The sequence below is a fragment of the Tursiops truncatus genome, chromosome 15, assembly GCF_011762595.2.
Source record: "Tursiops truncatus isolate mTurTru1 chromosome 15, mTurTru1.mat.Y, whole genome shotgun sequence".
In the NCBI taxonomy this organism is placed as follows: Eukaryota; Metazoa; Chordata; class Mammalia; order Artiodactyla; family Delphinidae; genus Tursiops; species Tursiops truncatus.
The window spans coordinates 84,868,239-84,895,917 of record NC_047048.1 but is presented as its reverse complement, the minus strand read 5'-3'; the positions used below and the strand labels follow the sequence as shown (position 1 = coordinate 84,895,917).

General features: G+C 54.9%; 1 protein-coding gene across 5 annotated transcripts in view; it reads right to left on the bottom strand.

The window, feature by feature from the left end:
• The window catches only part of LOC101316259 (proteasomal ubiquitin receptor ADRM1), a 54,946-nt gene that overhangs the window by 9,559 nt on the left and 17,708 nt on the right, over window positions 1-27,679 (bottom strand). The window contains exons 3-14 of one of the 5 annotated variants that reach the window (XM_033840893.2): window positions 23,898-24,042; window positions 21,696-21,771; window positions 17,082-17,216; window positions 16,370-16,467; window positions 13,610-13,792; window positions 11,894-12,001; window positions 11,114-11,203; window positions 9,270-9,393; window positions 7,343-7,471; window positions 5,839-5,962; window positions 5,172-5,262; window positions 3,644-4,935 (exon numbers count right to left, since the gene is read on the bottom strand). In XM_033840893.2, coding sequence (XP_033696784.1) covers window positions 4,833-4,935; window positions 5,172-5,262; window positions 5,839-5,962; window positions 7,343-7,471; window positions 9,270-9,393; window positions 11,114-11,203; window positions 11,894-12,001; window positions 13,610-13,792; window positions 16,370-16,467; window positions 17,082-17,216; window positions 21,696-21,771; window positions 23,898-24,042 — 1,406 coding nt within the window. In that variant the 3' untranslated portion in view covers window positions 3,644-4,832. Of the gene's footprint in view, window positions 1-3,643; window positions 4,936-5,171; window positions 5,263-5,838; window positions 5,963-7,342; window positions 7,472-9,269; window positions 9,394-11,113; window positions 11,204-11,893; window positions 12,002-13,609; window positions 13,793-16,369; window positions 16,468-17,081; window positions 17,217-21,695; window positions 21,772-23,897; window positions 24,043-27,679 lie in introns of those variants that run through there. The other 4 variants (XM_033840895.2, XM_073793155.1, XM_073793156.1 and 1 more) reach the window with 4 other exon arrangements.

The window sequence follows — 27,679 nt, the reverse complement described above, 5'->3', positions numbered from 1 at the left end:
CTGAATCAGGTTTTTTTTGTTGTTATTGAGTTTTAGGAGTTCTCTATATATTCTAGATATTAATCTGCTATCAGATGTTTGATTTGCAAATATTTTCTCCCATTGCCTTTCTACTCTGATGCTAGTGTCTGATGCACAAAATGTGTTTACATTTTCATAAAGTCCAACTTGTCTGGTTTTTTTTTTCTTGTTGCTTGTGCCTTTGGTGTTATATCCAAGAAATAATTCCCAAGTCCAAAGTTGTGAACTCTGTGCTCTATATTTTCTTCTGAGAGTTTTGTTGTTTAGCTCTCTGATCCCTTCTGAGTTGATTTTTGTATATGGTGTGAGGTCAGGATCAATTCTGTTCTTTGGCATGTAAATATCCAGTTTTCCCAACACCATTCGTTGAAAAGACAGTCCTTTCCCACTTGAACCTTGCCATTAAACTATATATGTTGATTGCGTTGATGGTTACAAGATGGTATGAATCTGTCAACTGCACACAAGGGTGAGTTTCACTGTATGTCAAGGTTTGAATTCCATGTCCTCTACTTACCTGCTCTGAAACCTCAGGCAAGCCCACCTTCCTGCGCCTCCCCTTCCTCCTCGATGGGTCAGACTGGATGGTAATTGTGGAGATTAAGCACCCAGGACACCAGGCCCGGGCTCTGGCAGGGCTGATGCTCTGTGGTCCCCACAGTCAGACACCATGGCCGTGGTGGAGCCCCACATCTATGCACCTGGGCATTCCCAGGACATTAAAGTCGTGTGGACAGTCTGTCCCTCTGCCAGGAGCCGCCGTGGCTACTGGGATCACCACCTCCTCTCAGCTCACCCTCCTGGGAAGCGCACAGCTGCTGGGCACCTAGGGCAGCAGGTCGGGCACAGGGACCTCTGAGTCAAGCGAACACTGTGTTCTGGGCATTCCGTTGCTTCCAGCAACAGGCTCCAACCCCCAGGAGGGAAGAGAGTCCATCAGAGCTCCTCGCTGCCCAGAGAACCCAGACCCCTTCATCCACCTCATGTGCCCCTGAGCCCCCTCTTCGCTGTAACAAGCAGTTTTCTGAAACAATCCGTTAACTGGGCCACCCTAAAGAACACACAGGCCAAACGTCTGACGCCTGGTCTCAAGGACACATCCACAGCTGCTTTGCAGTCCTCGCCAGAGAGGCCAGAGCAGCAGACAGTGAAAAATTGTTCAGTGCAAAACAAATGTCAACTACCACCCATTTGCAAAGAATCTCTATTCAGGGCTAGGGTTTAACATTTATCTCCACAGATCCGTCCAGGCCTCCCCAAAAATCTGAGAATGGTTGATTCTGTTTATATAGAAGAATATTGACAGTTATTACGTATTACAAAATTATAACAATAAATCCGTTTCACTACGTGTTTTCTCGCCTGACGTTCTCGTGCTGCACGGATAGGACGAACAGTGTTCGTGGGACAATGGAGGAAGGGCCCTGTCTGTGCGCTGTCACCCTCTGCAGAGACCAAGTAGCCCTTCACCAGACGTTTGGCCCAGGGTGGCTGGTTCACAAAGACGGAATGGAGCAGTGCATCCAGTTGAGGGCTGACGGTCCAGGAAACTCGTACCGAGAAATACCAAAATGGCATTTTCACTTTGCGAAGAAACCGACACTGAGAACGTACAAGGTAGGCCCAAAGATGACGTGCACTGAGGGAAACACCACTTGACGTCCTGCAGGTCTGGCGACAGGCCCTTTTGTCAGGGGACCCCAATCTTCGCACCCACTTTGGACATAGGAAGATCCTTTGGAAGATGAAGCCAGGACCAGTAGGAACTGTCTATTGACTGAACTCTCCTGCAGGGCCGATTGCTCCACACAGGACGCGAGGCTTCACGGAGCAGTGCCCTCCCCTTCTAGCGCGCAAGGGTAGACAGGAGGAGGGCTATTCTCGCTTCCGATTTTTGGAAGCTTATTAGCATTTTAAACGATGTCTTCATTCCATTGTTCTTGGTGGATACGTGAGACTTGCCAGACCTGTAGATCCCCGGCTCCGCGGGCAGCACCTTTTCCCGGGAGCAGGTGTCCTGAGAGGAAGCTTCTTGCTGGGGCGACCCGGAGGGCTGGCTGGCTCACGGGAGATGCCCGGCCCTTCTCTCGTCCTGTTCTGATTTCCTGGCCTCAGGTCCTGACGAGGACCCAGCAAGCAGATGGCAACGCCTCCAGCTGGACAGCTCCACATTGGCACAAGTGGCCGGCAGCATCGGCCCGGGCGCCCGGAGGCCATCGGCGCTGTACTGGGTTCTTCTCCCCGTGTTTCGGGAAGATCCTTCCACGAGCCCGCATCGTCCTTGGAGACAGACTATGAAACGGAGACTGTGGCCAAGAAAACCATCGGGGCTGCTCCTCAGGGGCCCTGCCTGGGGCCACTGCCGGCTTCCGTTTCCCTGTGGAGGCTGAGAGGTCCGCCTGGCACCCTCGTTTCACCCCTTCCAGAGCCACCATGCTATATCCCGGAGGGTCCTGGCTTTCGCGGCAGCCCGGAGTGGCCGAACGCGGTGATGCCCGTGAGGGCCGGGGCCCGCTTCTCCGATGCCTTCTCACGACCGGGGCCCGCAGCCGGCCAGCCAGTGCTGGGGATGCCCTGACCCTTGACCCCGCCAGGGAGAGCAGTACCACTCCTGGCACGGACCTGTGTGGCACAGAGACCCAGGCACGGCCATTGGCCGCCAACAGCAGGTGGCCTGTTAAATCTAGCCAGCACCAGCGTGCACGTAACGTTTCTCTCTTCCATGAAACATGCTCTGAGACGTCTGTGCGGCTAACTCTCCAGTGGCTCTCCGTAAACGTGCACTGAATCGATGGACATGTGGCTGGATCCTACCCTCAAGGGGGAGCAAAATCAAAACGTGAAGTTCTTCGGGTAAAGTGTGCTCTACTTTCCATCCCACAAGGACGTCCTGAGTTACGAGACTGCTCGGAAAAGCACCCGGGCCCTATCTCAAAGCCACAGTCACAAACTGGGGGCCAACGACAAGGCCACCACTTTCCACACGGGCCAGACACATCGGTCGTGGGAGGTCATCCTTTAAAAAGCAAATTCCACTGAAAAACTCTTTATTAGAGAGAAACACCCAGCATCCCAGTGTGTCACGGCAGCCAAGGTGAGGGGGCAGCTTTGGTCGGTGTTAGCATCTGTGGACACAGTGGTTAAAGGATCACGACGGCCATGCTTTGAGGTCATCGGCCGTCCTGCCCTTTGTCCTTTGACTCTTGAATCGGGTGCGAAGGAAGCAGCTACTGGGGCCACGTGGAATCTGACCTCAGGGAGGACCTAGAGATGCAAACCTTATGGTAAATTATTGGAGGTGGTGACAAATGGGTTAGTCCACGGAGGTTGTCAACCTGCCCTACACACTGTTGTTCTGAATGCGTCCTGGGTCCCCCCCACGCTCCCTGGGCAAGGAGGCCACCGCCGCCGCCTCCCGACCAGAGGCACAGGACCCCCCACATCCTAACGACCGGGTGTGTCACAATCTCCTCTCTGCATGACGTCAAGATCACATCCTCGGGGGCTTCCGTGTGTCGCCGGCGGCCCAGCTCGCGTCCCATTGAGCAAGTGCGCTGGGATTCGACCCCGATACCGCGCCTCGGGTTTCCGAAGCTACAGAACCAAGCCTTCAGAGCAACGATTTGCTTTTAAAAGTGTTTTAATTACAAACGTGATTTTGAAGCTGGGACACAAAATGCCGACACCCTCTCACTGAGAACCCACCACTGCATACAGGTGCGTGCGTGTGCGCGTGCGCATGCAGGTGTGCGTCTGTGCACACCGCAGATTGTCTTCAATTCAAAGAGCTCTGCGACGACCGGTGGCGTTGGCTTCTCTACAGAAAGTAAACTGGTGCAGATGTGTGCAGAGATGGACACACACGGTAATGACACCACTGGAAGCAGACTGCTAGGACCCCCCGCCTCGGTGCCCCCAGAGGCGGGTCCCTCGTATTTCACACATGCAGGACAGGAGCACAGGTGCTGCAGGGACAGGCCAACTGTCGTGAGAGACTCACTCTGTGACGTGGGTGTGGCCTGCAGTGACAGGGGAGCCCTGGGGGCCAGAGGCGGGCTCCCAAACCTGTAGGGGTTGGGAGCTGTCTGGGGCCTTTTTGTCAAGGTTTCTGGCCGCCCTCGGTTGTCATGGTAATGCTTCATTTTGGACAGTGTACACGTGACGTTAATGCCTATCGTGCTCTTCAGCAAAATATTATTCAAGTGGTTTGAACTTAAATATCAAAAGTAATCTTTACATTATTGAAGACTGGCCAAAAATACAGACTCTGACAACTTTTCATTTCATTCAATCAGATGCTGTGAAAATCTTCACTTTTGCGTCACTGTATCTAGAAAGCAAGTCCTGGCCGTTATAAAGCTCTTGGTGGGACTTTTTTCCAGATCCATCTTTTCCTGTTACTGGTTCAAATTTAAAATACTTTCAGAAACACTCTGCCACCGCGTTATAAGGAGGAATGTGGACCCCGTCCTGGTACTTCCTTTATTTACAACTTTTGTAATTAAGAGGGTGCTGTAAGCTACACCAGCCCCAGCTCTGGTTCAGTCACATAAAAGGGAACTGTAAAGAATTTTCCTTTTCAAACCTTAATGGAAACATGATGATCCCAAGTGAAGCTTTATGAAGAGACTGCAACAGTAGGAAAACGTTTGGCAATCCAAAGTTGGTTAGAATTAAATCCTCAACCAGGACGGAGCCACCTCCACGCACAGCCGTTAGAAAGCCGGCTTCTGCTGTGACCGGAGCTCAGAGCAGCCACTTGGTGGAGTCTAGCCTCTCGGGTCTCCGGGGCCGGGGGCCGGTCCGGTCTCTCAGTAGATGTCTGGGCAGCCTGAGAAATCCCTCTCAAAGTAGCCCCCCACGTACAGCCAGTCGGGGGTCCCAGTGTACGGGTTACTGCCTCGGTGAAACCACCTGCGACACAGAGCAGGCGGTCAGGAGGCCAGTAGACAAGACACGGCCGTTGGTCTTTTCTTCCCCCTGGGATCACGGCCCCTCTCATCAGGCACCATCACATCACACATCAGTTTACACGCAGCCCAGAGCTGCCGGCCACCATCTTATGGGACACAGGGGAGCTTCTGCTGAGCCCCGGTGGGTGTGCGGCCCCCTCCCCGCTTCCTCGCCCTCGAGGCCACCAGGCGTCTCACCTCGTCTGCCACTCGGCCTCCTCCCTGGCCCGCTCCCTCCGGGCCTCCCGCTGCTTCTCCTCCAGCCGTTCCTTCTCCTGGCTCGCCAGATCTGGGTGCAAGCACAGGGGACTGGGTCAGGGCTCAGGGTGACAGGCAGAGCTGAGGGCTGAGAGAGCAGATGCCGGAGCACCCCTCACACCCGACCCCAGATGAAAAGTCACACGTGGGTTAGCAAACCACAGACAGTAAAGGCCGTCAGCGGGAAACCAAACCCAGGCACGAGTGCACAGGCGCACGGCCAGGTCCGGACGCCAGAGCAGACCCCAGTGCGGCCCAGCCTGGCAGGCAGAGGGGCCTCGGGCCTGGGCGGGCATGTGGCGGAGGGGGGGGGGGGGGGCCCTCCAGCCAAGCGACTTTTAAATAACAATGTGTGCGGCTTCTGAAATGTAACCTTACTGTCTGTCGAACCTAATAAGAAAACAGGGTGCTTGCATTTTGCACGGATCCTTTTTCATTTAATTTTCCTAGTAATTCAATCTTATTTTATTTAGAGAAGAACTGGGCTGCAGCAAACTAGAAATTTTTTAACTCTTTCCCCACAGACGGTTTGAGAAGCACGATCTACAAGACGTGAAGTGTGACGCGTTCCCTTCCAGCGCCCGCCCACTCAGCCAGGGCCACGCACCCATGTTGCCGTTCTCCATGCCTCGGATGTCGGGGCGCAGCCGGCAGTCGGTGGGGGCCAGGATCTTCTCCATGCCCGTCTCCAGTTCATTGAGGCTAACCGTGAAGCTCGTGAAATTATACATCTGAAGGGGCAGCACAGAAACCATACTGTAAATGCACTCTTCTCTGTGCACTCTTCACAGTCGGAGGACACCGACACTCTAAACCCCTTCAGAGCGGCCAAGTGTCACCGGCTCCCTGGAGACACTGCTGTCAAGGTCACCGGGGCCGGGGCTCCTTCCCTGCCCTGACACGCGCTCGCCTGGGGCCCCTCCCCTCCGCCCCCACGCGGGGCACCCAGGCCCTCACCCTGATGTCCCACCCGCACATCTGCTTTCTCACACCCTGGGGGCCGGACGGGAGTCTCCGGCTCAGCTCCTCGGGGGGGGCTGCTGCGCCCACGGCTCCCCAGCCTCTGCCTCCCGACAGCCCGGACCTGGGGACCCGCCTCCCACCTGGCCTCCCTCCCGCTCTGGCCCCTGAAGTCTATCTCCACAAGTGGCCAGAGGGGCCCACCTGGTCCCCTCGCTGCCCAAACAACCCCACATCACTCACAGGAGCAGTGGGGCTCGGGCCCAGCCGCTCCCCTGCCGGAAAGCAGCTGGATGGCCACGCCCCCCCACCCCACCTCCCCCAGGTCCTGCTCCAGGTCGCCAGGGCCCAGGAGGCCCGCCCCCAGCCCATCAGGCCGGTGGCTCTGCTGTGTGGGCGGGCCTGCCCTGTCCTTGGGCTCTGCTCCCGGTGACCTGGGCCCACCCGCACCGACTCAGTAGATGCTCACTGAACCAAAGGGATGAGTGTTATTTTTAAACATGAGCTTTTTTTGCTATTACTTTATACTAGCTTGTACTCCACTAAAATTGTAACAGTGGCTGTGCGGAGGTAACGCACTGACTGACGAATGTTCTGTTGTTTCCTTTACTTTGCACCTGCTGTGCTTTGCTTACAGGATGTGACAATACAATAAAAAATCTTAGAGCATGTTGTGTATGTATTTTATATATAACTAACATATAACTGATAATATATTAAAATAAAATATAGTTTATTACATGTTATAGTTATAATTATTTTTACATAGTATACATTACTGTAAATATAATAAATTTATTATATTTATTATAATTAAATTATATTTAATTATAATTGTACTTATAATTTTGCATTACATTTAATAAATTTATTATATGTAATGCAAATCATAAGCGCAATTTTCAAAAACAAACATCAAAATGCATTTAAGCACCTAAACTGACGAGTCAGAAAAATAATCTCTCGAAACGGGTTTGGAAACCCTTCTGGTAAGACGCAGCCGGTATAGGCTCTGAGGGCTTGCAGTGTAACCCGGGTACTGTGATGTGTGCACAGAGTGCTGATGTGTCGGGGTCAGGGCTTGGAGGGCAGGGAGTCCCTCGGGTGACGGTGGACGGCTGGGGGGCCTGGCTGGGGCGGGGGGCGCGGACCTGGGCAGAGTTGGGGGGCCGGGTGTTGACCCTCCAGAGTAGCTTGCTGCCCGGAATGACCTGCACCGTCTCCTGAGCCTCCGGCACGGCGTCCACCACATCACCGTCGGCCTTCTCGGGGCAGTCGTCCTGAAAGACACAGCATCTCGGTGCTCCCAGAGCCCCTCCAGCCCCGCCCAGAGCCCCCGAGACAGCAGCCAGGCACTGCCCTCCTTGTGGGGGGTGCCCGCACAGCCTTCTGGGTGTGACTGGACGGGGCAACACCTCCTAAGGAAGCTGAGGATGCCTCTCCCAGAGGGTTATTCCCCCACGAGCTGCGCTTCTGCTCAGTTGAGACGGGGTTCGCACTTGGTGATTTCAGAGTGTTTTAGCGTTTCTAGACTGGGGATCACGTCTCAATAAAAAGGTGCAACTGCTACTTCTTTTTCAAAATCAACGGGACAAACGGGAAGAACAGGGTGGTTATTCAGGCAGCTGTGAAGCGAGACACTTAAACCGCGAGAAGCACAGCCTTGGAGGCCTCGCCACCCGCAGGCTATGTGCTTTGGTGCCCGAAGCTAAACAAAGACACAGCTCAGGGACAAGTACCCACAAAACGCTCCCTCCTTGCGAGGCTCCCTAAGGGGCGGCAACGCCAAGCTGACGCGTTAAAACACACCACTAAGTGGAGTGAACGTTCCACTGTATGGTCTTTAAATGGAACTTCACTTTTTTTTTTTTAGTTTAAAAGAGCATTATTAGAAACGATGTCTAATAGCACCCATGAAATATCACAATGTAAAAAACACTAACAGGAGACTTCCCTGGCAGTCTAGCGGTTAAGACTCTGCGCTTCCACTGCAGGGGCACAGGTTCAATCCCTGGTCAGGGAACTAAGATCCCACATGCCACATGCCACGTGGCATGGCCAAGCAAACAAACAAAAAGCACTATCGATCGCAGTGGCAGCTGAACATTTTGTTATGAACACCTTGGGTTTGGTACAGTCTAATTTATCATCTAGAAAAATGTGACACCTCTTTTGAACTATCACTTCTAGTTTTAAGCTCAAGAAGAACTAGTCTTAAGAAAATCTGTATTCCAGGGCTTCCCTGGTGGCGCAGTGGTTGAGAATCTGCCTGCCAATGCAGGGGACACGGGTTCGAGCCCTGGTCCGGGAAGATCCCACATGCCGCGGAGCAACTAGGCCCGTGCGCCACAACTACTGAGCCTGCGCGTCTGGAGCCTGTGCTCCACAACAAGAGAGGCCGCGATAGTCAGAGGCCCGCACACCGCAATGAAGAGTGGCCCCCGCTTGCCACAACTAGAGAAAGCCCTCCCACAGAAACGAAGACCCAACACAGCAAAAATAAATAAATTATAAAAAAAGAAAATCAGTATTCCAAAGTTCCAAGGGGAAAGTATCCTTGTGAAAACTTCCCAAATATTGGGTATGTTACCTGGTACTCAGAACTAGAAACGCAGAAGTGACATCCACTTGCTCGTTTAATGGGTCTAAGCTCACAAGGTGCAGGGAAACAGGAGGTTTACGAGGAAGTATCCAGAAGAGGGACTTCCCTGGCGGTCCAGTGGTCTAAGACCCTGTGCTCCCACTGCAGGGGCCCGGGTTCAATCCCTGGTCGGGGAACTAGATCCCGCGTGCCTCGCAGTGTGGCCACAAAAAGAGAGAAGTATCCAGAGGAAAATGGAGGTGTCCTCTGCTTCCGCCAGGCTCGGGCGGGTAGAGGCGCAACTGGGACACAGGTGGACTCCGCCCCCGTCCAGAATCAGAAGACAAGCAGCTTTGCTTGAGAGACAGGTTCTGTGATTCACCCTCTGCAGCCGGGGCCACAAAGGCGCTGTGTCCCCCGCAAGCGGCAGGCCCGGCCAGGCTCCACCCCTCCCACCCCCCCCACCCCCGCGGGGGACGCCGCACGGAGCCACTCACCAGCTTTGTCTTCCGCAGGGGATCGGTTCTCCTCTCCTGCTTCTTAAAGGACTCGTACGCAGCGGGGTCCAGGCCCCACAAACACTCCGTCCATTTGCCATAGATCATAAAGAGCTTCTTTTTGCTGTAGTCAAACGGAATTTTTTAAAACCAAGTTACCAGTTAACAATTATAAACCGTTCATCTAAACGTGCAGCACCTTAACTGTGACCATGGAACAAATTCTCGTTCTGGCATGTCTTCTTATAAATTTTAGGGATGTTGCTGGGTGTAAATGCAAAGATGAAAAGTTTCATTTTAGCATCTCTTACTCGTGGCTTTTGAGACTAACTATTCACATTCCTTCACAAAAGCAGAAAAGAGAAAATGAAGGTACAAAAGCCTGAAGGGCGAAAGACGGGCCGCAGGAGACGAGATGATGTGAGAACAAGCGTTCGACGTTATTACATTTAACACCCTACGCGCCCGATTGTTATTTTTGAAATACATTACATTTTTATGTACTGTGTGTCCTGCAGCCCTTTTTCTATAAACCACATAAACAACCCTCCCCACGTTCAGCTGATGTGGTCTCTGCTTTATCTTTGTAACCTCAAGTCAGATACCCCGTCACTGTCTGCCCACATCTTTCATTTCGTAATAACCTCGACAGATCTTTCCAGATCAGCCACCAGAGCTCTCTGCCTGATTCCAAAGGAACAGCGCCAACCGTGTTGGGCCCTTGTTTTTCTTTCTCACGTCTCCCTCGGGGGAGAGCATACAGTTGGCCACGCGCTCCCTGGAAAGGCTGCCCCGCCCGCCACGGGATGTGCTGGGAGGGCCAGCGGGCAGGGACACGTGGCCAGACCTCACTCGGCAGAGAGCCTGGCAGACACTCTCTGTCTCCAAGAGACGTAGCATTAGGAAAGAGCATCGAATGTAGGGCGGAACACCAGAAACTCAGAACAGGACTGGCATGGCTCACTGAGTGCCGGTGGGCGTCTGCTCCCGCAGCCTGCTTCTGTGGATGCGCTGGCCACAGGGCGGGCCAGTGCTATTCCCACTAACAGGAATGCTGCCCCGTGAAGTCCACACACCAGGTCCTAGCTTACTTCAAGGGGCGAAGTGGTCGGAGTCTTACGTCTAAAGGTATTTTAAGGAATGAGAGCAGGTGATTTCTGGTACCCAGTAGAGTGGGATGGAACCAAAGCACCCACTGCTCTACACTGGAAGCTTCCTTCTACTCGGCAACGTGTGCATTTCAGGAGCTGGAAGGGCTCTGATGGCCCTTATACAGCCCAAGTTACTTATTGGAAAAAAGAGAGAGAAATTGAGACCCAACACATAACGTGGGGGACCGCCCCCAATTTGTTAAAATCACTAGTGGCCATTTCTCTGCTCACAAAAACTTTAAAAGTCCCAAATTTCCAAATTGGAATGCACGAGTCACATGAGAACGATGCTCACGAGCTCGGGTTTGGGTTTCGCCTGACAACCATTACGGACGCCAGGAGAGGGAAGGAAACACATGGTCAAATTCTAAAATCTCAGTCTGTTTGCACAACTGCAGTTTTATCTCTCAGTGAAAATGCTGAACTTTCTCACATCCATTTTATCAAAAGAAAACAGAGCCAGATCTTTTACCCTCAAAGAAGGGGAAGCTGGGCTCCATCAGTCACCACCCTGAACGGTGCACTTAAAATTCATCATTATCTCCTTCTGTGCTCAGTAGTGAAATGCTTTTTCTAAACAAGAAAGAGTCATAACTCGTCCTCCCTGGCAGATGTCACCGGCACAACTATGTCTTTTGCAGAGACACACACGCCGTCCAGGCACCCTGTGGCCCAACCCACACGCGGACCTACTTTTTGTCTTGAATGTACCCTTCCACTTTGTGAAGTTCTTTTCCAAACAATCCACACGGTTTAAAGTGAAGCACACACTTATCTCCAGTTCTGCAGGGAAAACAAACACAGGCTTCTGTTGTAGACATGAAACATCCAGGAAAGAGAGAGAGAGAAAAGAGGGAGGGAGGGTGGGAGAGAGTGGGCAGACGGAGGCTGCCCAGGGCGGGGCAGCATCAGGACCAGTGGACAGCACAGGGGTCTTTCCGGGGGATGGAAAGCTTCGAGCACTTCCTTGTGCCGATGGTTGCACAACTCAGTAGATTTACTAAAAACCATGTAAGCGTCCACTTTTCCTGGTGGATTTCATGACATGTAAATTACATCTTAACAGACATAACAAAGCCAACCAGCCAGGAACCCCTAGAAGGTCTGACAGACTGGACAGTGGACAAGACTTGAGAACGGTCGCTCTGCTTTCATCAGGGAATCACACCATTCTTCAGTGCAGTTTAGAATTTCAAAATAAATTCACTATTGTGACTAAAAACAAAGAAATATCAACACAGAGCAGTAATGATGACTTCGATCAGTGCCAACCAGAATCAGATCCAACCACCACCACGTGTGGGGCCTCCCAGCCAGTGAGGCCCGTCTGGAGGCCGAGGGGCATGGGGGACCAGGGAGGGGCCCGGAGAAGCCGACAGCAGCGTGCAACCACGGGCTGAGTGCCAGCTGGTGCTCTGGCTGCTGCACCGCCACCCTGGCTTTGACCGCTGCACGACTGTCGGGGGCCATTACCTGTGGTTTACAATCTCCACCGTCCCGTACTGCTCTATCCAGAGTTTCCCGATAATCACGTTGTGGACACAGCAGGTAGGGTTGGTCCACGTGTAGGCTTCATTATGTCTGAAAGACGCCAGAGAACAGCAAGTCAGAGGCCAGCGAAGCAAAGACGCTGTGCGACCTCAAAAGCAAAACACCAGACAGAATCAAACCGTAATTGACTTAAAACCTGCAGAGGAACAGAACACCGCTTTGAACTCCCTGAACAGGGGCGACTTCTTTAGCATTCGTTTGAAATGTCCTTCTTCTCTCCTTTGTAGCAGCAAAAAAGCTTTCTACTTAAATGTCAGGACAAGTTAATAAGCAAGAAAAGGCTGAGACAAAGGCAAGAGGTTTCCTGTGAAGCCCTCAACAGCACAGCCCCTCCACCCCAGCCTGCAGGAACCGCGAGGTCCCCAGCGCGTGGCCCTGGCCATTTGGGGACCTGCGTGTGGACCCCACAAACGGGTGCTGAGCAGATGTGGCCAGACGTGTGTCTCAAGGGAGGCTGCCTCAAAGAGCCACACTTCAGGGCAAAAACCAGCTCAAAGCACAAGCATTTCGTGATGACTATTTGGAATTCCTTGCATTTCCCAGGAACCCCAAGGTGTTAATTGACAAGGTTTGTGACCTTCCACTTCCCCGTGCCTCACCCGAGAAAGCCAAGAGCTCGGGACAGACGGGACAGGCACCCTCCCCAGGAAGGGGCCGCCCTCCCCGTGCCTGGGTGACCTCATCTGCCCCGAGGTGCAGGGGTTGGGGGGTGGGTACTGGGAAGACCACGCTCCTCCAGCCCGGCGGGGCCACAGGAAGTGCAATGACATCAGAAGCTTCCCATGGGGGCTACGGTTAGCGAGGCTCACACCCCAGGGAGCCGGCTGCGCCCCTCGGCCTGGACCGCCCGCGATGGGTCTGCAGCGCCAGGCGGTTGCTAGAGACTCAGTTTCTGCTTTGAGGGCCTTTGATCACCACCGGATCGGGCGCGCTTAGGTTTAGATTTAACAGTGCTCGGGCGTCCTGGAAGACGGCCCCTTCCTTCTCACCTCCTGGTGGTCAAGCCCAGCCTCCCACCCTGCACACTCAACCACGGCTGGTCTGCGTGGCCAGCAGCACGTGCACATAGGGCTGTGTTCACTTCCGAGGTCAGGTCACAGAAGACACTGCAGGTTCTGTCCCGGTGGTGGTCTGCCCACCACCCCGGGCCCCAGCTCTGGGGGATGCCAGTGCCTCGTCTGCACAGCCGCACAGAGCAGAGGGTGGCAAGGAAGCGAGGGCCCCTGCCAGCTGCCGGCACAGTGAACGCAGGGGCAGAGGCTCCTCCCACCTGTCTTCAGGAGGCCTCCCGCTGCGCCCGCACAGAACCCCGGCAGAGCCACCCACGATGCCCCTGCCCTCCAGCCCCCAGACACCGGGGGAGGACAGTGCCGTTTCACACTGCTGAGCTGGGGCTGTCATGCAGCAGGAGGTGATGACCGCAGAGACCAGGGGAGAGAAGACGGGACCCAACACGGTCAAATGTGAGGAGGACCCCCAGGAACAGCCAGCCCGACGAGGTCTCCAGCCTCCCTAGAGCAAGTCCCTGCCGCTGGAAAGGCTCCCTGCCCGCAGAACACGCAGGATCCCTCCACCAGAAGGACGTCTTCGTCCTAAATGGAAACGGATTTCCCTTTGGATGCACGGCCGCCCACTCACTTGAGAAGCTCCAGCGTGATGGTGCCACGCGGCTCCGCCTCCACGCTCTTCCCCCAGAACTTGAGCTTCGGGTAGATGGAGCCGTGAAACAGGAAGTCCTGATGGAGGCCCTCCGAGTAAAATGCACTGATGGGGGGGTGGTGGCTGACCTGCTCGGATATGAATCTGAACCCTAAGTCTTCCCTGGGAACAAAACAAGGAAAAGAAAGGAGGGGGCAGGAGGGACAGTCAAAGGGCCGCATCAGTGACAACAAAGCCCAGAAAGGTCAGCCCAACCCGCTCTCAGCGGGCCTGCAGCTCAGCGCTTGTGGCGCTGCAGGACCGCATGGCCACCCGGCCTCCACGTCTGGAAGGGGCGCTGGGATAAGGGGACCACGCGTGCTGTCACACGTGGCAGAAATATCCGACACGGCTCCCTGACGTCACACTTGGCCTAACACTGACCACACGCAGAGCACACGCACACGCACAGCACATACACAGCACACACAGCACACGCACACGCGCTGTGCCTCCAGGGCCAAAGTCAGTACCACGCAGAACAAGCGACAGTGCAGAGAGGCCTCCCGCCCTGCACGCAGGTGCACAAGGAGCTCTCAGAACCAGTGAACTCAGAGAACTGACAGCAAACTGTCACCTTAGTCCTCGAGGGATGCCCACTGCCCAGTAAACCCAGAGTAGGACTTTCCAGCCTCCTTTCAAGGCTCCTGGCATTTCTGTGATGAAATGTCCTATGCCCCAAGATATTCCTGGCCAGGAAATAGGATTTTTAGTACACTCTCTTTTTCAATAAAAATGTCAGTTTTTAATTGTTCCAGAACCCTGAATACACCTACAGCTGTAGTCATTAACAATTATAAAAGCACAACCACATAATTACTAACTTAACTGGAATCAGAATTTCCAATCATTACAAAGGAAGGAAAGTTGAAAAATTAGATTTTAAAAAGGTTGCCTACCAAGGTATGTAATTTACAAAATGAATACTTGTCTAAGAAAAGAAAGTGTTATTTTTAGTTATCCAGGAGCAAATCTCTAAGGGTGAGAAGACACTGGTGAATGGCCAGGCTTAGTTATGTTGTCCCCCAAACAGGAAGACGGCTCCGTCTCACACGTGTGGCATGCGGCAGACACCGTAAGCGTGACCTAGAAGTTAAGGCCCGACACACAGTTAAGAGAGAATGTCAGTGTTTCCCATCAGCCTGTGAAACTATAGTTCAATCCCTGAACTACGTTCATGAAAAAGATGAACAGGGCTTCCCTGGTGGCGCAGCGGTTGAGAGTCCGCCTGCCGATGCAGGGGACACTGGTTCGTGCCCCGGTCCGGGAAGATCCCACATGCCGCGGAGCGGCTGGGCCCGTGAACCATGGCCGCGAGCCTGCGCATCCGGAGCCTGTGCTCCGCAACGGGAGAGGCTGCAGCAGTGGGAGGCCCGCGTACCGCAAAAAAAAAAAAAAAAGATGAACAATGAGGGGTGTCACTCTGTATCCAGCATCTTGGGGGGTTCGTACGCTTTTAATCCATCTGCTTACTTTCCTTTGTCTGCAACTTTTATCATATTACGCTTTGATTTTTCTTTTCAGATATTTCGATGATGCTTTTAATAAACAAAAATGCTCATACTAATCTGACAGCTACACAAGGTCAGAATCCCGAACCCTGGACTAAGCAAACTAACCGGAGGGAGGAAGCCTTTGCTCGAGAGAAACATCTAAGAAAGGAGGAAACTCGACATGAATTCAAGACAGAAGTGTCCCCTTAAGAGTGACCCTCGGGGCAAGCCTTTCCCTTGCCTGGGTCTCAGCTTCCTCGCTTCTAAAAGGAAAGGGCTGTGCCTTATGGCCCCGCCTGCTGTGAGATGCCACAGCCCAAGGTCACGTGCGGAACCCCTGTCATTTACAAAGCGCCCCAGCAGCACACACCACGCTTTCTCCCAACTCGTCCAGCTTTCTCAAGGGCAATGAGATGTGGAGAACGGCTTCTCCACCGCTCAGTGCCAGCCGACCTCTAAGCCACACTAAAAACCCAGGGGGAATTCCCACTCTAGCAGCGTGTGGAGAAGGGGTCGCTGCTGAGCCATCCAGGACAAGCCAGAAACAGTGGAATTTGAAACTGACGTGAATGTTGCTTTCCCAACCTGGGAAGTGACGTGTGGGCAGGTGTGTGCAAGCCGCCCGCATCGCTAAGATGACAATTCCTCCCCAAATGGTCGGAAACCAGTGCAGATACACACACTCCCACCCACTCGCTTACACTCTACAAACCTGAAGAGTGCCCATTCTAAGCTGTCCAACATCCCCAAATCCCACCATCATTTACTCTCCATTGGAAAAACTCAACCATTAATAACATATATGCAATAAAGGACCCAAGAACCAGAAGTGTGTGGTTCTTTGAATCCAAGATGCATCGGTCACACAACACGCCACTGGTTGTATAAAGATGCTGCAATTTAAACCACACCTCGCAGGAACGCCCCAACACGAGCACCCAGCAATCCGACACCCCGCACCGCACGCTCCCGGGCACCCCCTCTCCGTTCCTGAGCCTAACGCGCTCTTCCGTCTGCAACTCGGCTTTTTCACCAGGCTTCTGTTATGTCATGAACACAACAGCTCTCGTACGGGCACCATCTTCCCGCCTGCAGTAAACCCCTCAATTCCATCAGCCTGGAGAAATCCATGCTGGACAAGGAACCCCCCTGTCCGTCGCCAGAAGCACCTCACGCACGAGACGGTCACGAGGGCCTGTCCCCTTACCTGGTTAACTCGTACGTTTCCCCCAGGAGCGGATTGAACGGCTTGCCGGTCCTCTCCCACTGGGAAGCCACAGCCGAAACCGCAAAGGCCGCTACAGACTGGAAACAACCACAGGCTGGTGAGGGGCGGCTGTCCATCAGGTGTGGGAGCCGGGGCGGCGAGGGCGCCCCGCTCACTCGCTCCCGGGTGCCTTTTCAGTCTCCCACTTGTAACACGTTTGAAACCGCAGAACTTCCAGGGAAATGCTGCTTATCACCCGCCACTTCCTCACAGCCACGGAAAGCAGGAACTCTGCCGCCTTCTACCCCCAGCCCGGGCCTACCTCGCAGGCCCTGTCCATCACACACACGTGCGCACACACACGTGCGCACACACACACTCACGTGGGGTGATGGTGCTGAAAGGGCCCAAGAGGAGCCGAGTGCCGGCGCCACTACCCGCTGCAGCCCTGCAGCCCCGACCACCAGGCAGCCGAGACCACGCCCGCGCGGAACGTGCCCACGACAAATGCCTTGGCCTTGGGGCAGGACAGCACCCCAACATCCATGCAAGCTGCACTGGCCCTTCTCCCAGGTGTCCCACTGCTGAGGTGCCTGGGTCCCTGCCACCACATGGCCAAGCTGATGGCGTCACATTCATTAAAAGCTACGGTCCGCACGCAGCCGAGCTGCACCCAGCCTGGCCCTCCCCCCGAGAGGAGCCCGCCGCCCACCTGCATCCTTTCCAGGGGCTGGGGCTGGCAGGAGGCTTTGTGGATGAGGTACACGTGCTCCATATACTCCGTGATCCGTTGCAGGAAACTCAGAGGCTCGTTGAAGGCGATGGGCATCGTGATCTTGGACAGCTCCTAGGGGGAGCCAGTGAGGACCCGTTACCGCTACCGCTACCGCTACCGCTACCGGCGGCTTTGCCCAGACACCACTGCCCCTGCACCTGCCCCTGCTCCGAGCATCATTCCCTGCAGCCGCAGTTGCCTGCGGGACGAGACTGGAGAGGCCCTGCGGGGAGCCTGGCCTGGGAGACAGCCGCCTGCACACATGCCCGTGGGCACCGTGCCCGCCCCCCGCTCATGGCACACGAGCCTGCAGGCACCCCCAGGCCGCCAGCTCCAGTGACGACCCTGCTCCTGTGTGCTCCTCATGCCACCTCCAGCTCCATGGTCCCAAAGCATCGTTCCAACCCGTCACCCCAGGGTGACTTGGAAACTCCTCGGCCTGGCAAGTGAGACCCCCTAACGCAGCCGGCTCTCAGGTACCATGCAGGCAGAGCAAGTGTGCAGCCCCCGGTGCAGGGGGAGGCCGGGAAGACGCTCGGGGACCCATGCTGCAGTGGGCGCCGAGGGAGCCGGCATCTAGGGAGGAGGCTCCAATGCACTTCACGAAGGCAGAGGCCCCTCCCAGGAGCACGGCTGAGCAGCGCAGGACCGGCTTTGCCAAGGAAGGACCAGGGCTGGACAGGAGGGGGAGGGAAGAGGAGATGGGGGGAGGGGAGGGAAAGAAACGCTGCCAGCCCAAAGCCAGGAAAGATGCTGGCCTCGCTCACGTCAGGAGACAGGAAATGAAAGCACGTGGAGATTCCACTGCACACCCAACTCAAGTGGCAAAGCCCCAACCCTCTGACCCCCGCCTGTTGGCAAGGCTGGGGGGACCCAGGCCACCCACACCTGCCGGTGGGAACGCAAAATGCGGCAGCCTCCGGAGAGGAGGGGACGCAGCCATGCCCCCCCACCAAGCCTTTGGTCCGGCGGCCCCATGTGCAGGAGCCTAACCCACAGTTCCTCCAGCAAATACACGGCAAAAGGCCAGAAACAACGCAAACATCCAACCACAGGGCCACAGTGAGTCAACTACGGGGCAGCACAGCGCGCGACCAGAAGAACAAGCAGCAGCTCTGCCCTCGTGGCTACACTGTGGGGCGGAAACAGGTGGAGAGGAGCCGACCGTTCATCTAAAGAACGGGAGGAGGTCACGCAGTCGTCGTTCTCACACGCGGGAAGGGGGACCAGAACGTGTTTTGATGGCCACCTCCAGACTGCAGGGAGGGAACGCTTGGAATATACCTTGTCTGAGAGATTTGACTCTGGACTTACAATTTTAAACCAAAATTAAATTTAGAAAAGCCATCTCTAAACACCGCAAATAAAACAAAACAAATGAACCCACACCACCTCCCTGGCGGCACAATCACCCAGAGGCGCTAAAGCACAGGGACTGAAGATTCACCCCCGGGGCAAGAACGACAAATGCCTGTCGTGCTCTCCTGAGCCGCCACGGGTGTGGGCGCAGCAGCGGGTCCCAAGCTACATGCTGCGCTAGATCCAGCACTTCCTGCGCCGCGAGAAACTGGGCGGAATAGAGACACAGACAGAAGACAGAAGAGGCTAGATAAATCCTGCCGCGTGGAATCTGAAGCATCGCTGAAACAAATCAAAACACAGCTCCTAACTCTCTCCCCTGAAAAGACCTAGAAACAAGACCAATCCAGCAGCCTCCCGCGGGCCCAGCTGTGGCCCTGAGCTCGCTCTCGCCCTGGACAATAAAGGTACAGAAGGAGCAGAGGCATCTTTTGTAAAGGAGCGCAGGCCAGCCTGAAGAGGCTCTTACAGCCAGAGACGGACAAGCGTGACTGGACACAGCACAGGGCCAACCCCGGGAGCTGGTTGGTTAGACCAGTTCTGCTGCCAGGGAACCAAAGACATCATTTGAACACCTTGATAGAGAATCACTCATTGATCCCGACTGTCTTATGCAAACCACATTCACAGTAGAGGAGGGGACTTTCTCATCACAGAAATATTCCAGGTAATGAAAGAAGGGCGATCGTTATCAGCCTGGCTCCAATTTGCAACTCCTGATGAGATAATGGGTCTGGGCACCAAGCACCAGCAGTTCTTAAATTCAGAAGAAGAGCAACAGAAAGGTCTTGTGGTGGGAGGACCCAGATGAGTCCCACACAGACTGCAAAACACACACAGGAGAGTCACGCTCAGACGACTGGAAATTTGAACACAGAGTGGGTATGTGATGATGTTAAAGAATTATGTTACTTTCAAAAGTAGGATAATAGGGGGCTTCCCTCGTGGTGCAGTGGTTGAGAGTCCGCCTGCCGATGCAGGAGACGCGGGTTCGTGCCCCGGTCCGGGAAGATCCCACATGCCGCGGAGCGGCTGGGCTCGTGAGCCATGGCCGCTGAGCCTGCGCGTCCGGAGCCTGTGCTCCGCAACGGGAGAGGCCACAGCAGTGAGAGGCCCACGTACAGCAAAAAAAAAAAAAAGTAGGATAATAGTACTGTGGTTGTGTTTAAAAAGAATCCTTATCCTTTAGTGATATATAAGACATGTCCACAAATGAAAAGGTGTTTGGAATTTGCTTCAAAATACCAGGGGAGGAGGGGGGAGGTGGAGGGGCGGAGGACGCATGATTAGCCCTGACTGGCAGCGGTGGGGGCTGGTGACGGGCAGGGGTCTTCGGGAGATTCTGGCTACCTCTGTCGGGAACTGTCGTGTTCACTAGTCCGTGGCTGTTTCAATGAGCTGATGGGCAGTGAAGAGAGGTGTGTCACCTCCCTGGAGGTACATCCGGAGAGATGAGCAGCTCACGGGGGACAGCGGATGGATGCTATGAAGTGGGGCAGTGAGACCCAGCAAGATGCAGACGTCCAACCCCGAGTGTTACATCAGCCTTACTCTGAATCCAGCCTACGGTCAGCTCCTTGGGGAGCGCAATGCAATGATGTCACTCCGCTGAAAAGAGGCTTTGGGTTTAGACCTCTGAAGAGTCAAGACCGAGCGGCTTGCTGAGCTCATCACACTCCCAGATAGACACTTCTGTGAAGACCTGAACTGTGCACAGTGTCGAAAACGCAGGCGAGGATGGTGCTGAAAGAAAACAACCCTGAACGCGCCACTTTAAAGGTCACAGGTGCGCACAGACACGCGCGTGCGAGCAAGCAGGGCTCGGTGTGCACAGACACACGTCGTCAGCTTGAAGGTCACAGGTGTGCACAGACACACGTCGTCACCTTGAAGGTCACAGGTGTGCACAGATACACGTGTGCGAGCAAGCAGGGCTCGGTGCGCACTCCTAGGTTTTCCAGCTCTGTCTGCTGAGAGGCCTGGAGCAGTGACACCCCAGGAGCCATGAGCACATCCAGCACCCAGGTCTCGGTTTCTACACACCATCCTCTAATAAAAGGTCATTGGTGGGGACTTCCCTGGTGGCTCAGTGGTTAGGAATCCGCCTGCCAATGCAGGGGACACGGGTTCGATCCCTGGTCCAGGAAGACCCCACACGCCGCGGAGCAACTAAGCCCTGCGCTCTAGAGCCATCATGCCACAGCTACTGAGCCCCTGCGCCACAACTACTGAAGCCCTTGCGCCTAGAGCCCGTGCTCCGCAACAAGAGAACCCACCGCTCGCCACAACTAGAGAAAGCCTGTGTGCAGCAATGAAGACCCAACATAGCCAAAAATAAAATAAGTAAAAATAAATAAATTAAAAAAAAAAAAACGGTCATCAGTGGAAGAGCTGGAGAAAGCCCAGTCAGGTACGTGCTGCAGTTAACAGTAACGCCCAGAGTGAGTGCTGTGGTTCTCAGGTGAGGTGCTGCCGTAACAGAAGGCTGGGTGAAGGGTAAAAGACTCGCTCTTCTGCAGCCTCAAGTTATTTCAAGATAAAAAGATGACAAAAAATAAATGCATTAGAAGACTGGGCTGAAGACCACCCGAGAAGCAGTGAAGGCATTTTTTGTAGCTCACGCAGCCCGAGGATGAGTGACCAGACGTGGCCGCGGCCGAGCACGCTGCAGCCTGCTCAAGGCAGCGCTCCCCCCTCCTGAGAAGGACCAGCCCCGAGTCTCACAGCCAGGAAAGACCATAAAAGGAAAGGCCTACGACTTCTGGACACTAAGTATCCAACTATCTTTCCTGTTACTCTGCCTGCAGCCCAGGGTGGGTGGGCTGGGGGACACGGAGCCTCGGTCCCTTGGTGAGTGGCCAGGAACCCCACCAAAGCCCCCCAGTTCATGAGGATTATCCAAAGCCAGCTGGCTACGAGCACATCATGAAACACCAAGGTAAGTGTAAACCCATCTGAACCTCCTTATGTCAAGAGATTAACCTACAGAAGGTGTCCTACTGTGTATTAATACTTGAACTTTTGTCCACCTTTTCCCCTCCTGTACTTGTTCCTTTCCTGCCTTACTATCTTTACATCATGCTGTTTATAACTATGCAGAGCGCATCTTCTTAAACTACCAGTAGTGCAATAAATTCACAGGAATTAAAAACGTGTGAGATTCACACTTCAGACGAGTCCATCTGAACTTACCAAGCCAATGCACTTCTTCAATATACTCCACACGCTGAAATCACTTCTGGTAAACATCGGAGCAGGCAACGACGTCCTGTAAAGGGGTAACCAGAGTGACACGTATTTATTCAACCAACGTGAGAGTCACAAGTGACTGATGGTTCTGCACAATGACCATGTCTTCCTTTCATCTTTCTAAGCATTAGCATTTCTCTATGCTGGCATGCCTGCAGACAAAAAAGGACCAGACTGCCACTGAAGTCCCAAAGAAAGCTTTCTGCATCGATCTTTGGAGGGCCTCTTAGGAAGCAATCATGGCCACACAGGCGACTTTCCTCCACGGAGCTGGGGAGACGGGTCGCTGAGTCCCCCGGCAGCCGTGTGCCAGCGGCCTGGAGCAGCAGCAGGGCTGCAGACAGAGGTGGAGCCCAGAGGACCCCAAGAGGGAACTGCATGAAGAAAACCTCCTCAGGGGCTTCCCTGGCGGTCCAGTGGTTAGGACTCCGCGCTCCCAGTGCAGGGGGTACGGGTTCGATCCCTGGTCAGGGAACTAAGATCCCACGAGCCACGCAGCATGGCCAAAAGAAAAAGAAAGAGAAAACCTTTTCAGAAACCAGCTCTTAAACCCCTTTGAAGCCTGTGCTTGTCTTTCCTGAGGCACCTTCCTCCCCAGGTGTCTTCCTGCCGATGCCGGGGAAGCCCGGGCACAGGACACCCTGCTCACAGTGAACTGGGTCGGGGGACCACGGGCCCGGGGGGGCAGGTGGGAGAGGAGGGCAAGGCAGCGGGAGACGAAATGGGAAAGAAAACTGACATTCACAAGGCACCACGTGCCAGGCTGCCGGCAACTAGCACGTGGCTCCACTCTGCCAGCTCTCGTCTGGGGTCCCGAGCGGCCAGGGCAGGACGGGCCCCGCTGTGAGGGAGCCACGAGGAAGGAGCGTGGCTCTGTGGACGGTGGGAAAGGGGTCCAAGGATGACCCTGGGGAGGCAGGAGCTGAAGAGATGGAGGTGGAGCAGAGGGCCGGAGCCAAGGGCATGGAGCCCCGACATGGCACAGGCCCCGACGTGGGACAGGCCAGGTGCACTGAGGACCCCAGGAGGCTGGGACCACAGACACGGGAGGGGCCGCCCCCGGTGTGCAGGCCCTCAGCCTAAGAGGAGAACCTTACTGTTCACGACCCAGACCGCCTCTTCAAAGAGGAAACGGGGCCGCCGTCCCCGTCACCCAGGGCCGCGTGCGCCTTGCCTGGGAGGGCGCACGATCAGACCTGTCCTCCGAGCCGGCTGCAAGGAAGGAGGAGGGGCGGAGCAGCGGAGAGGCGCCTCTTTGGGGGATTCAGGAGCAGTGGTGGGAGGGGGCCGTGACAGGAGCGGGCGGGTGAAGGCACCCAAGGGCGTCTGGAGGCCAGCGTGTCAGGCCTGGGGCTGGAGACGGGAGGGAGGAGCGGGCCCTCGGGCGGCTTGAGCCAGATTCCCGCCTACAGGGTGCGGGGCGCTGACAGCAGAGGTCCAGGCCGCACGAGCAGGCAGGAGGTGCTCTGACAGCTCCGGGGCCCCAGGTGGGCACTGGGTGCCAGCGCAGGGCAGAGATCTGGGGTGAAGCTGGGCTCCCTGGAGCCGAAGCGCCAACAGCGCGGGGTGGACAGAGGCCGCCATCTCCACCCGCCTGACTCACGGCTGTCCCGCCTACGTCCCCCCTTCTGCTGGTGAAGGCTTAGGTGACTGTCATCAGAATCTGCTTGCACGACAATGCAGTGCTGGTGGGGAGAGAATGGACTGTGGTCTCGCTGCACTAATAAACAACCCTCCGAAACTCACTCACGCACGGGGTGAGAGGTCGACGCGTCAAACGCAGGCGGCGCTGCGTGAAGCTAGCAGTTGGGTCTGATACCAGCGACCTCTGGCTCTGTGCCCGGCCCCCTGCCAACGCTAGGGCGCCCACGGAGCTCAGTCCCCCAGCAACCCCAGGGCAGGGACGGCCGCCCGTCCGCTTCCGGACGGGGGTCACGCTGAGGAGGCACCATCACTGATCTCCAGGGAGCACGCAGAGGGCCAGTGGGTCTCGGGGTCTTTGGGTGAACAGGGCCCTGGGTCTGCCCAGGGGGCAGGGCCCAGGTGACACGGGACGGATGTTCCTCCAGCTCAGGGCCTGCCGCAGATGTGGGGCGAGGACAGGCGCGCTGGGAGACTCCAAAACGTCCGTGTGGGATGACATACCTGTGCTTTTGAATTCCATTCTCTTGAGGAGGCCTCTCCCCAACTTTTCCAATCCCATTACTTTTGCTGGTGTCCACATGAATCACGCCAGTGACTCTCTGATTTGCCTCTGAAAATTCCCCAGAAGAGTTATCAGAATCAAAGCCTGTGCGAGACAAGCAGAGTGGTAACTTCTGCAGGGCTTGGAAGATGGAAAAGCCTACCTCTAAGAATTCTCACTCTGCAAGCAGGCACCTGAAGCTCGAGAGTGCTTCTGACCGACACGTCCAGAGTAATGAACGCTTCTTCCCAAGAACCGAAGGTCGAGGCGGAGCACGAGGACCGCTCCCGGGGGCTCCCCGCATGAGGCCACCACCCCGCCACCAGCGCCACGCTCTCCAGGTCCTTACGTGGGGGGCGGCTCCTGGGCACTAGGACAGGTTTTCCCTGTTGTCGTCAGTGACCGTACCCTCTGGGGCGCCCACCTCTGTGGTGTTCTCACCTAACTCAGGCTGCAACCCCTCCCTCCTCTGCACAAGCTGCAGTCAAGCTCCACGTCATGTCCTGAAACACAACCTGCTGCAGTGTTTCTAAGACTGAGCTCCGTGCAAACACACCGCCAGAACCTACCAAACCAACCAACAGAAACCGAAACAGCAGACGGTGGCTGCGAACGCAGAGGGCACGCCACGTACGTGGAAACCTCAGGGAAAGTGAACTACTAGGACTTGTGTGAAATACAGTCGTGTGGTCTCCTGGCCCATCCCATCCCCCGAGTAAGAGTAACGCCACCCTGGGCTGTGCTCCGTGCCCTTCTGCATCGGGAACGCTTTCTCCCAGAGCGACCAGTGGCTACAGGGAAAAGGAAAATGTGTGTCCTCTCGACTCAGCCAGTGCGATCCACTGAAAATACTCAAGTTCTGCTCCACAGCAGGCCCGGGCGGGAGCTGTGGCTGCCAGGGCAAGTCCCTCCAGCTGGGGTGGGGAGCTCCTGACCACTGACTATCGATGACCTTGACTACTTCAGCGAGGGCACAGCCCACGAGGAGCTCAGGGCTCCCATAACAGCCCCTCGTTTCCGAGAGGAAGGCGAGGCCCAGGGTGACAGGCCAGGTGGTGACTATGGTCAGACACAAAACATAAACAAACCTGCTGCTAATAAGCCTCCTCGAGAAAACGCAAAAATAACCTTCCTTCGTATTCTTCCATATTGACAGACGCACAAAATATAGCAGCATTGAGATTTATTACGCAATGAATTTGAAAGGATATATTAAAAATGAACCTCTTGGACTTCCCTGGTGGCACAGTGGTTAAGAATCCGCCTGCCAATGCAGGGGACACGGGCTCAAGCCCTGGTCCGGGAAGATCCCACATGCTGCGGAGCAGCTAAGCCCGTGCGCCACAATTACTGAGCCTGCGCTCTGGAGCCCGCAAGCCACAACTTCCGAAGCTCACGTACCTAGAGCCCGTGCTCTGCAACAAGAGACGCCACCACAATGAGAAGCCCGCGCACCACATCAAAGAGTAGCCCCCGCTCGCCACAACTAGAGAAGGCCCACATGTAGCAACGAAGACCCAACACAGCCAAAAATAATAATAAATAAATTAATTTTTAAAAAAATGAACCTCTTAAATAATCAATGCTTTCTGAAATAGCCTGTCACCTCTAGTTTTTGCTAACTATCCCCAAAGCAACATCTACTAATCCCCAGTCTAAACTTAGCCTGAAGCAGTCCCCGCTTAAGGATGCTCAGTCCTATGGACCTGGTGTTACCCTGCAGGGGTGTCCCTATCTCCGAGGGCCTCCCTCAGGGCTGAGATTCTGGGCCAGCATCAAGTAGAAAGTCCGTTTAAATCACAGCCCTGGCGTGTGCCCAAGAAAACAAAGCAGCCCCTCGCTGGCAAGCGCATTGGAGTCTTGCCTCCGCTGAAGCCAACACCACGTAACAGTTTAAACGCTTTCATATACAACACGTGTTTATTATAGAAAAAGAAAATACAGACAAGGAGAAAGTTGAAATCATCTGTAATCTGATCACTCAGAGATACCCACCTTTGACGGGTTAGTCTTTTTACAACCCTTAATCTGTACATATTTTTCATGTACTTTAAAACCTTTCAATTTAAAGGTACTGATTCTTGGACTTCCCTGGTGGCGCAGTGGTTAAGAATCCGCCTGCCAATGCAGGAGACACGGGTTCGAGCCCTGGTCCGGGAACATCCCACATGCCGCGGAGAAGCTAAGACCGTGCACCACAACTACTGAGCCTGCGCTCTAGAGCCCTCACGTGGCAACTACTGAGCCCAAAAGCCACAACTACTGAAAATAAATAAAGGTACTGATTCTTGTAGGAAGTAATTGCCTATCTTTTTAAAATTTATTTGTTTATTTATTTACTTTGGCTGCGTTGGGTCTTCATTGCTGCGCACGGGCTTTCTCTAGCTGTGGCGAGTGGGGGCTCCTCTTCGTTGTGGTGCGCGGGCTTCTCACTGCGGTGGCTTCTCTTATTGTGGAGCATGGGCTCTAGGGGCGTGGGCTTCAGTGGTTGTGGCTTGTGGACTCAGTAGTGTGGCTCACGGGCTTAGCTGCTCTGCGTGGCATGTGGGATCTTCCTGGACCAGGGCTCAAACCCGTGTCCACTGCATTGGCGGGCGGATTCTTAACCACTGTGCCACCAGGGAAGCCCCAGTAATTGCCTAGTGAAGTCATTCATTTAATAACTGCTGGGTTTAAACACTTTTTAAATTAGAGTCACAAAGTAAGACCGATTCTATATGAAGTAGTCACTGACTGGGTATTTCATTGCATTGGGAGACTTCATATTTTTCGTCTTTCTGTTATTTGCTTGGGAACCAAAGGGCTGAGGCGAGGAATTATTTTCACCTAGACATCTGCCTCTTCCGCCTGCATCTCAGGGACACGCGGAGAGGTCCCGCCGTGCGGAGAGGCAGGGATGGGGTCACCTACACACCTCACTCCAGGCAGTTCAAGCCCTCTCTGGGGAAAGACCTTCCGGAGTATCTACACTGGTCCCAGGTGAAAGGGAGCTTCCCAGGAGGCTCCCGGGTGAGAAGGCCACGCCGAGGCCGGGCCCGCTTGGTCTCAGACGTGGTCAGCCTGCGAGGGCCAGGCGGCCTGAGGGCATGACTCCCTGACAAACACCCCGCTTGGTGGGAATTCAACTGCGAAAGACTACTGATGGGCGTGCGGGTTAAGCAGACAAGCACGCTTCCCAGGAAAACACGTCTACAAGGGACACAATAGCTATGAAGTCACGGAAGATAAGATGGCTCAGCAGCTCAGCCTTTGAAAACAGCGATGAGCTCAGGGCCTGCTCCTCCTGGGGCTTCGGACAAGAATAAGTCAATAATCTCGGGCTGCCCATCCCCCAACCTGCTCCAACCCTTCACTCAGGAGAAGCATGGCCGCTGAAACCCGGGAGCACAGGGCCAGGGCTCCACGAGACAGCAGTGCCAGCAGGGACGGCAAAGGTGTCCCGGGGAACAGTGACAGTGCTCAGGAAAGAGCCTTTTGTCATGCTGGGCACCACGCTCTTTTGGCACTGATTACGGAAGTGCCCCTCTGACTGCCCTTGGGAGGGTTAGTGCTGAAAAACCCGGCGGCCGTAATATTTCAGAGCTGCCGTTTCCATGTTCCCACACCTGAGAGGGAGGCGTGGGCTGGAAGAGTCTCCTGAAGTCCGTCTCCACCAAGGGGACCCCTCGCTAGAAAAAGCAAAGTGATGCTCCCCCTGCTGCCGAGGAGGGTGGAGGGCAGACAATGGAGAGGGGGGCGGGGG